General features: G+C 48.7%; 1 protein-coding gene across 1 annotated transcript; it reads left to right on the top strand.

Moving 5' to 3' along the window:
• Nucleotides 1-813: 813 nt before the first annotated feature.
• LOC149438560 (E3 ubiquitin/ISG15 ligase TRIM25-like) lies at nucleotides 814-9,902 on the top strand. The gene is made up of 2 exons (XM_089659689.1): nucleotides 814-938; nucleotides 7,392-9,902. The coding sequence occupies exon 2, from the start codon at nucleotides 7,394-7,396 to the stop codon at nucleotides 9,008-9,010; it is 1,617 nt and encodes a 538-aa protein (XP_089515815.1). The 5' UTR covers nucleotides 814-938; nucleotides 7,392-7,393; the 3' UTR covers nucleotides 9,011-9,902.
• Nucleotides 9,903-10,365: the final 463 nt, after the last annotated feature.

Genomic DNA, 10,365 nt, shown 5'->3' on the forward strand with positions numbered 1-10,365 from the left:
ATCAGGGGACCCAACCATCCGCAGCTCCTTTAAACATGACAGACAATTCACCGAGGGGGCCCCCCTATGCCGACATATCACCTGTCCAGAGCTCCGCTCACAGTTTTCCCCTCACTTCCTGTCCCGGTGACAACGTTTCACCAGACAGGAAGTGAGAGAGAAATGTCCAACAGCAACGCAGAGAGAAATAACCATGCTTTTTTCTAGTAGATGAACCCGACAGGTTTGTATTTCTCTTTGTATTGCAGGTGGATATTTCCTCCTTACTTCCTGTTTGGGGAAACGTTGTCACCGGGACAGGAAATGAGGGGAAATGTCACTAACGGAGCTCTGGGTGGCAGTAATAACCCAACAGGGGTTCTCATCCTTCCCCATTGACTGGAGATACACGACTATGACGTGATATGCGTGTAGATTTGTAACATATTATATCTCATGTTTACTCCTCCCCGTCTCTCCTCTCAGTCATTTTGTCTAAAATCTGATCTCCCTTTATTCCTAGAGCTCCCACATTTCACGCATTATAAAATACATATTTATATACTCCTTCATTCTACACATAAACAAAATCTGTACGGGTACTCTTCCCTCTACGAACATGGCCGCTGCGGCCTCACGTTCACACTGCGCATGCTTCTCACCATTGGCCTGATAAGTCTCTGGTGTGCTACTCAAAAATGGCCGCCACTCTCTTTGACTGGGGACATAGTGGTAGAAATTGTTGATCATAAGTATTTTACTTTACACTTTTGTGAGCCATCGCGGTGTTTCTGTAAGCCTTCATCTGAAACTTTCATCAGTTATAGTTTAGTCTGCCGGGAGTTGTCGCACCTCAACGTGCGGAGTGTAACTATGGTAACAAGGAAGTAGGTGTGTATGGTGTACATACGGCGGAAGTGAAACCCCCTAGACCGGAAGTGGGGTCTGTAGTAGTGTTGGTGGGTATTGTTTACAGCGGTGTCTATGGTGGGGGGTTTGCTGTGTCAAGGGTGATGTGGGGGTGTCATTGAAAGTGAGGGGTGAGCATAGGAGAGAGGGGTGTATAGGGGATGTCATGGGATCCTAAGGTTGGATATGGTTCGACATGTATTGGGGTCTAAGGTTTATGCATGAGGGTATCATGGGGTGTATATGAGGGTGTGAGGGGTTTATATGAGGGTATCATGGGGTGTGAGGGGTATATATAAGGGTGTCATGGGGTATGAGGGTATATATTATTATTATTATTACTACGAGGTTATATAGCGCCAAAGGGTTTGCTCAGCGCTGTACAATAGGGGGGGACAATACATGGCACAGTACAACAAAGACAGACAGCGTACGAGGGGTAAGAGGGCCCTACTCTTACGAGCTTACAATCTAGGAGACGAGCTTACAATATATGAGGGTGTCATGGGGTGTGAGGGGTATATATGAGGGTGTCATGGGATATGAGGGTGTTATGGGGTATGAGGGGTATATATGAGGGTGTCATGGGGTATGAGGGGTATATATGAGGGTGTCATGGGTTATGAGGGGTATATAGGAGGGTGTCATGGGGTGTGAGGGGTATATATGAGGGTGTCATGTGTTATGGCGTATCAGGGGTATATATGAGGGTGTCATGGGGTATGAGGGGTATATATGAGGGTGTCATGGGGTATGAGGGGTATATATGAGGGTGTCATGGGGTATGAGGGGTATATATGAAGGTGTCATGGGGTATGAGGGGTATATATGAGGGTGTCATGGGTTATGAGGGGTATATAGGAGGGTGTCATGGGGTGTGAGGGGTATATATGAGGGTGTCATGGGGTATGAGGGTGTCATGGCGTATCAGGGGTATATATGAGGGTGTCATGGGGTATGAGGGGTATATATGAGGGTGTCATGGGGTATGAGGGGTATATATGAGGGTGTCATGGGTTATGAGGGGTATATAGCAGGGTGTCATGGGGTGTGAGGGGTATATATGAGGGTGTCATGGGGTGTGAGGGGTATATATGAAGGTATGATGGGGTGTGAGGGGTATATATGAGGGTGTCATGGGGTATGAGAGTTATATATGAGGGTGTCATGGGGTATGAGGGGTATAAATGAGGGTGTCATGGGGTATGAGGGGTATAAATGAGGGTGTCATGTGGTATGAGGGGCATAAATGAGGGTGTCATGGGGTATGAGGGTATATATGAGGGTGTCATGGGGTATGAGAGGTATATATGAGGGTGTCATGGGGTATGAGGGGTATATATGAGGGTGTCATGGGGTATGAGGGGTATATATGAGGGTGTCATGGGGTATGAGGGGTATATATGAGGGTGTCATGGGGTATATATGAGGGTGTCATGGGGTATATATGAGGGTGTCATGGGGTATGAGGGGTATAAATGAGGGTGTCATGGGGTATGAGGGGTATAAATTAGGGTGTCATGGGGTATGAGGGGTATATAGGAAGGTGTCATGGGGTATGAGGGGTATATATGAAGGTGTCATGGGGTATGAGGGGTATATATAGGGGTGTGAGGTGTGTATAGGGGGATTGATGGGGTGTGGGGATTGATGGGGTGTGAGGATTGTATATGGGGGTGTGATATGTGTGAGGTGTGTATAGGGGGATTGAAGGGGTGTGAGGGGTACATATGGGGGTGTGATATGTGTGTGATGGGTCTATAGGGGGATTGAAGGGGTGTGAGGGGTATATTTGGGGGTGTGATATGTGTGAGGGGTGTATAGGGGGATTGATGGGGTGTGAGAGGTGTATATATAGGGGTGTGATATGTGTGAGGTGTGTATAAGGGGATTGAAGGGGTGTGAGGGGTATATATGGGGGTGTGATATGTGTGAGGTGTGTATAGGGGGATTGATAGGGTGTGAGGGGTATATATGGGGGTGTGATATGTGTGAGGGGTGTATAGGGGGATTGATGGGGTGTGAGAGGTGTATATATAGGGGTGTGATATGTGTGAGGTGTGTATAGGGGGATTGAAGGGGTGTGAGGGGTACATATGGGGGTGTGATATGTGTGTGAGGGGTGTATAGGGGGATTGAAGGGGTGTGAGGGGTATATATGGGGGTGTGATATGTGTGAGGGGTGTATAGGGGGATTGATGGGGTGTGAGAGGTGTATATATAGGGGTGTGATATATGTGAGGTGTGTATAAGGGGATTGAAGGGGTGTGAGGGGTACATATGGGGGTGTGATATGTGTGAGGTGTGTATAGGGGGATTGATAGGGTGTGAGGGGTATATATGGGGGTGTGATATGTGTGAGGGGTGTATAGGGGGATTGATGGGGTGAGAGGTGTATATATAGGGGTGTGATATATGTGAGGTGTGTATAGGGGGATTGAAGGGGTGTGAGGGGTACATATAGGGGTGTCATGAGATGTGATATAGTGTGAGGGATACGAGGTGTGTCCAGAAAACGTCCAGCCTTTGTTAATATATGGAGAACGGTTTGCGTGACGTCGATGGAACCTGGCAGCCAAGGAGAGTGGCGTGGAATGCACATGCATGAACAATGATGACTTCTCTTTGGGGGTGCTAGACGCCCCTGGGTCAGCATGTGTACTGTGTGGCCATTGCATTCAAAATGACCCAGCAAGTAGAGCAACAAATTGCATCAAAATTTGTGTGAAACTTGAACATTCCTCCGCAGAACCTTTTCAGATTGTTTAGAAGGCTTTCGGGGACGATGCAATGAGTGCAGCGCAAATGGAAGTGTGCCACAAATGTGGTGGAGAATTTGTTGAAAGTGATCTGAATGTGGAAGGCCTACATTAAGCAGAACATCTGAGATGTGGAACGTGTACAGACTACAATCAACAAAGATCGATCACTGACAGTGTGAGAACTGGAAGCTGATTTGGGGCTCCAAAAACTACTGTGTCTGAGATTTTGAGGCAGGACCTTGTGGAAGAGACGTTGGGAGAACTGCGAGGGCTCAAGGTGCCTACTTTGAAGGAACAGAGGCATTATTATCCTATGTACAATGTTTCTTGTATCTTCTTCAATAAATGTCTCTATTTTTCATATTACATGGCGGGATAATTTCTGGACAGACCTCCTATATAAGGGGGGGATGGAGGTATTTATGGGGTTGTGATGGGGTGCAGTATATATACGGGGGGTGTGGTATGGGGTGAGAGGAGTATATGAGTAGTATCATGGGATTAAATATGGGGTTAGGGATACATGAGGGGCTTTCATGGGGTGTGAGAGCTACATAGGGGGATGACTTGGTGTGTGCTATGGTGTGAGGGGTGTATGTGAGGTTGTCATTGAGTGTGATATGTGTGAGGAATATATAAGCATGGGATTGGATGTAAGGTGTACATGATGGGTGTCATGGGGTGCGAGGAGGTACATAAGTAGAACATGGGACAGGATATGGTGTGAGGGATATATATGGAGGGTGGAATCAGATGTAGGGTATACATGATGGGTGTCATGGGGTGCGAGGAGGTACATAAGTAGAACATGGGACAGGATATGGTGTGAGGGATATATATGGAGGGTGGAATCGGATGTAGGGTATACATGATGGGTGTCATGGGGTGCGAGGAGGTACATAAGTAGAACATGGGACAGGATATGGTGTGAGGGATATATATGGAGGGTGGAATTGGATGTAGGGTATACATGATGGGTGTCATGGGGTGCGAGGAGGTACATAAGTAGAACATGGGACAGGATATGGTGTGAGGGATATATATGGACGGTGGGATTGGATGTAGGGTATACATGATGGGCGTCATGGGGTGCGAGAAGGTACATGAGTAGAACATGGGACAGGATATGGTGTGAGGGATATATATGGAGGGTGGGATTGGATGTAGGGTATACATGATGGGTGTCATGGGGTGTGAGGAGGTACATGAGTAGAATCATGTGACAGGATATGGTGTGAGGGATATATATGGAGGGTGGGATTGGATGTAGGGTATACATGATGGGTGTCATGAGGTGCGAGGAGGTACATGAGTAGAACATGGGACAGGATATGGTGTGAGGGATATATATGGAGAGTGGGATTGGATGTAGGGTATACATGATGGGTGTCATGGGGTGTGAGGAGGTACATGAGTAGAACATGGGACAGGATATGGTGTGAGGGATATATATGGAGGGTGGGATTGGATGTAGGGAATACGTGATGGGTTTCATGCGGTGTGAGGAGGTACATGAGTAGAATCATGTGACAGGATATGGTGTGAGGGATATATATGGAGGGTAGGATTGGATGTAGGGTATACATGATGGGTGTCATGGGGTGTGAGGAGGTACATGAGTAGAATCGTGACAGGATATGGTGTGAGGGATATATATGGAGGGTGGGATTGGATGTAGGGTATACATGATGGGTGTCATGGGGTGTGAGGAGGTATATGAGTAGAACATGGGACAGGATATGGTGTGAGGGATATATATGGAGGGTGGGATTGGATGTAGGGTATACATGATGGGTGTCATGCGGTGTGAGGAGGTACATGAGTAGAACATGGGACAGGATATGGTGTGAGGGATATATATGGAGGGTGGGATTGGATGTAGGGTATACATGATGGGTGTCATGCAGTGTGAGGGGTACATAGTGGGTGTCATGGGATGACATATGGTGTTAGAGATTTATGTTTTTTGAGAACTACAAACAAACACAGGCGAGCAATACCAGTTCTTTGCTACAGTATTATCATTCTTAAAGGATAAGTTCACATTTGGGAACATGTTACATGTTCCACCCGTTTTTAGGGTGGAATATGTAACGTGTTTCTATAGCTGCAGCCGCGCCCGCCATCCCACTCCCACTGACAGTACGGGAAACTTCTCCCCGTACTATCTGTCAGATTTGAAACCGGCTCCGCCCACGTCATTTATTCATGGTCTTCCGTGAATGAATGAATTGAAAGTCCCAGTAGCCTTAGCGGCTATCGGCTTGTAGTTTTCAATGAACTACCATGGCGCTGTGGAGCGCCATGGTAGTTCATTGAATCTTCCTGTCAATATCTGCTTGCTCATACACCCTGTACATCCCCATACACTCTGTACATCCCATACACCCTGTACATCCCATACACCCCGTACACCAAGCAGATATTCTGACAGGTTTGCAGGAGACCTGCATGGCATCAGGGATCTACTGATCGCTGGTGCAATGCTTTCCAGGCTCCTATGGACAAAAATAATAAATGCACATGTTTTTACCTGCAAACAAATGTGCACTTATTATTTTTGGCCAAAAGGTGAACTTATCCTTTAAAAAGTGATAATAAAGTTTTGTTTTAATAACAAACATGCCGTACCTACCTGCTCTGTGCAATAGTTTTGCACACAGCAGCCCCGGTCCTCCTCTTCTCGGTTCCTCTGCCGGCACTCCTGGCCCTTCACTCCTGCCTAATGCCCTCATAGCAAGCAGTCGTCAGAGTCATCATAGCAGAGTCGATGCTCTGTGTATTCATTCACACACACAGCGTGGCTTGGCCCCTGCTGTCTCTTCATTGGCTCAAGGGCTGTAATTGACAGTAGTGGGAGCCAATGGCTTCCGCTGCTCTCTCAGCCAGTGAAGAGGGAGAGACGTGGCAGAGCCGCTGCTCTCGTGCACATCACTGGATAGAGAGGCGGCTCAGGTAAGTATTGGGTGGGGGGGGGGTGGTCTAGGTGCACGCATAAGGTTTTTTACTTTAATACATAAAGGTACAAAAACCTTCAGCCTTTGCAACCACTTTAACCTCTTGGCACCAGCCGGACACAAATGTGCGGCCTCCCGGCGTCTGGGCCTAGTCGCCAAGCAGCTGCACATTTGCGTTCTATTCAAAAGACACATATGTGCTGAGAGCGTGCTCCCTGTACGCTCCCAGCACACATGTTCGGTACTCACGGAAAGGTCCCTATCTCCTCTTTCGATCGGGACCTTTCAAGATCATGTGGTCACATGACCCTAAAACCCAACCCCACCTCCCGGCTTCTGGAACCCTTAAAGGGTCGGGAGGCACCGGCGCCAAGGGGTTAAGTGCACAGTGAGCATGAGGACTTCAAAAAGGGTCTAAATGCAGTCTCAGAGTGAACTTTTTTGGGGAGGGGGTCCCCAGCAGGTGAATGGGGTGGCCAAGAAGGTAAGTACCGAGAGCAGAGGGGAGTTGCTACCTAGAAAAACCTGACTGCTTTCCCTGAATAGATAAAGGACGGGTTCTCTTTACCACATCATCTCTCTGAACTCATCTCTAGATATGATCTTCGGGTTTGGGTCCAGTACAAGCCTCTCCGTCACTTCTATCGTCTCAGCCCATGCTCTCCTCAGCTACATTCCAAGAAATACAACCCCTGACATACACACCTTCACTAATACACGTCCCCTGGATTCCGAATTTCAGGGATTTTTCACTTTTAATTTTTTTTTTCCCTTCTGCTGTCAGTGATGGCGTCTGCAGATCTGAGGAAGGAGCTGGACTGTTCCATCTGTCTGAACATCTACACGGATCCCGTGACTCTACGGTGCGGACACAACTTCTGCCGGGTCTGTATTGACCGCGTGCTGGATTCCCAGCAAGGGACGGCACATTACGCCTGCCCTGAGTGCAGGAAACGGTTCAGGAGTCGCCCGACGCTGCAGAAAAACATAACGCTTTGCAACATTGTGGAGAGCTTCCGTTCTTCTCAGCCCGAACGGAAGGAGACCGGGGTCTCCTGTACTTACTGTATTCACGCCTCTGTACCTGCTGTGAAATCTTGCCTGCTTTGCGAAGCTTCTCTGTGCGACAGTCACCTGAATGTCCACAGCAACTCCCCAGAACACGTCTTATCAGACCCCACCGCCTCCCTGGAGAACAGGAAATGCTCCGTCCATAAGAAGGTCTTGGTGTATTACTGCACCGAGGACGCCACCAGCATCTGTGTGTCCTGCTGTCTCATCGGAGAACACAAAGGGCACCAAATCGAATCCCTCGAAGAAGCAGCGGAAAAAATAAAAAAACAATTGCAAAACGTCGTTCAGAAACTGGGGACAAAGCGGGAGAAGACCGAAAAAAAGGTCCAAAGCCTGCAAGACCGTCAGAGGAAAGTCCAAGGGAAGGCTTCTGAGGAAACAGAAAGAGTCACTGCTCTGTTCAGAGATCTCAGGAGACAGTTGGAGGAGCTAGAGATGAGAGTCCAGGGTGAGATTTCCGGGCAGGTGGAGCAGGTCTCGCGTTCGGTCTCCAATTTGATCCAGCAGCTGGAGGCCAAGGAGCACGAGCTGTCTAGGAAGATGCGTCAGATCGAGGAGCTGTGCGACTCGACGGACCCCCTGGTTGTGCTACAGGAATCAGTCCAAGGCGGTTTGTGTGATGGTGAGGAGAGAGATAATGAAGATACAGAGAGACACAATAAGTTCCTCCTCAACGCGGGTGAACTGGACTTGGCTTTGATCTCGCACACGCTACACGCGGGTTTATCGGATATAATATCGGGAATCAACGGGGCAAGCTATGTGCAGGAAATCGCAGACATACTATTGGATGTAAACACGGCCGGTTATTACCTGCACATATCGGATGACCAAAAAACCGTATCCTGGTCAGATATAAGTCAGAACCGCCCCGAAACCCCGGAGAGGTTTCAGTACGCTCCTCAAGTGCTCAGCAGCCGGAGCTTCTCTTCAGGGCGCCATTACTGGGACGCGGACGTCAGCGGCTCCAACGAATGGCGGGTAGGGATGTGTTACCCCAGTATAGAGAGGAAAGGAATTAAAAGCCATTCAGCGATTGGAAGCAACAACAAATCCTGGTGTCTGCACAGGACTGACGATCAGTATTTGATGATCCACGACGGGAATAAGATCCAGTTGGCTGACAGTAACTGCGTTGAGCGAGTCAGGATATATCTGGATTACGAGTCCGGGCAGATCTCCTTTTATGATCTGTGTGACCCCATCCGACACCTCCATACCTTCACCTCCACCTTCACCGAGCCCCTGCTCGTGGCATTACGGGTATGGGAAGGTTGTATAAGGATATCGGGGGGGAAACAAGAGATGCGAGACAACACTTGGATCTGATTGGTAGGATGTTCAGCCAGTAAGGGAATACAGTGGGTACAGAATGTTTTATTAAAAAGTGTATTTCTGCAGCTCTGACTATCAAAGAAGCATAAAATACGCTGCTCCCAAGTGGGTCCACGAGCGGGGTACTAAAAATCTGGTTAGTGATTCGATCTATGCCCCCCCCCCCCTTGAAAATTGTTTGCCAGCTGCCCTTTGAAATTAAATGCTGGCAAGCTTTATTGATCCAGACAAAGGGTTGGATTTACTAAAACTGCAAAATCTGGTGCGGCTGTGCATAAGACCCAATCAGCTTCCAGTTTTTTTTTTTTTGTCAAAGCTTAATTGCACAAGCTGAAGTTAGAAACTGATGGCTACCACAGATGCACCAGATTTTGCACTCTTCCAGTTTTAGCAAATCAACCCCAAAGAGTTCTTGCCTGGGAACCTTCACATCCACGTGTTTCACTGGTCAGACCAGGCTTAAAGTGTTACTAAACCCCGGACCCTGAATTCACTATATCCGCTCTCCCCGGACCCTGCATTCACTATATCTGGTCTCCTCGGACCCTGAATTCACTATATTGGGTTTCCCCAGACCCTGCATTCACTATATCCTCTCTCCCCGGACCTTGCATATCTGGCCTCCTTGGACCCTGCATTCACTATATCTGGTCTCCCCGGACCCTGCATTCACTATATCTGGTCTCCTTGGACCCTGCATTCACTATATTGGGTCTCCTTGGACCCTGCATTCACTATATCGGGTTTCCCAGGACCCTGCATTCACTATATCCTCTCTCCCCGGACCCTGCATTCACTATATCCTCTCTCCCCGGACCCTGCATTCACTATATCCTCTCTCCCCGGACCCTGCATTCACTATATCCTCTCTCCCCGGACCCTGCATTCACTATATCCTCTCTCCCTGGACCCAGCATCCACTATATCCGGTCTCCCCGGACCCCGCATTCACTATATCCGGTCTCCCCGGACCCCGCATTCACTATATCCGGTCTCCCCGGACCCCGCATTCACTAAATCCGGTCTCCCCGGACCCTACATTCACTATATCCGGTCTCCCCGGACCCTGCATTCACTATATCCTCTCTCCCCGGACCCTGCATTCACTATATCCTCTCTCCCCGGACCCAGCATTCACTATATCCGGTCTCCTCGGACCCCGCATCCACTATATCCGGTCTCCCCGGACCCCGCATTCACTATATCCGGTCTCTCCGGACCCCGCATTCAGTATATCCGGTCTCTCCGGACCCTGCATTCACTATATCCGCTCTCCCCGCACCCTGCATTTACTATATCCGCTCTCCCCGGACTTTGCATTCACTATATCCGGTCTCCCCAGGCCCCGC

The sequence above is a fragment of the Staurois parvus genome, unplaced genomic scaffold (assembly GCF_062004578.1).
Source record: "Staurois parvus isolate SC_StPar_1 unplaced genomic scaffold, SC_StPar_1.0 ptg001181l, whole genome shotgun sequence".
Lineage (NCBI taxonomy): Eukaryota > Metazoa > Chordata > Amphibia > Anura > Ranidae > Staurois > Staurois parvus.

Bases quoted from the DNA above. Each gene is read 5' to 3' on its own strand.
- LOC149438560 (XM_089659689.1), top strand. From the start codon at position 7,394: ATGGCGTCTGCAGATCTGAGGAAGGAGCTGGACTGTTCCATCTGTCTG.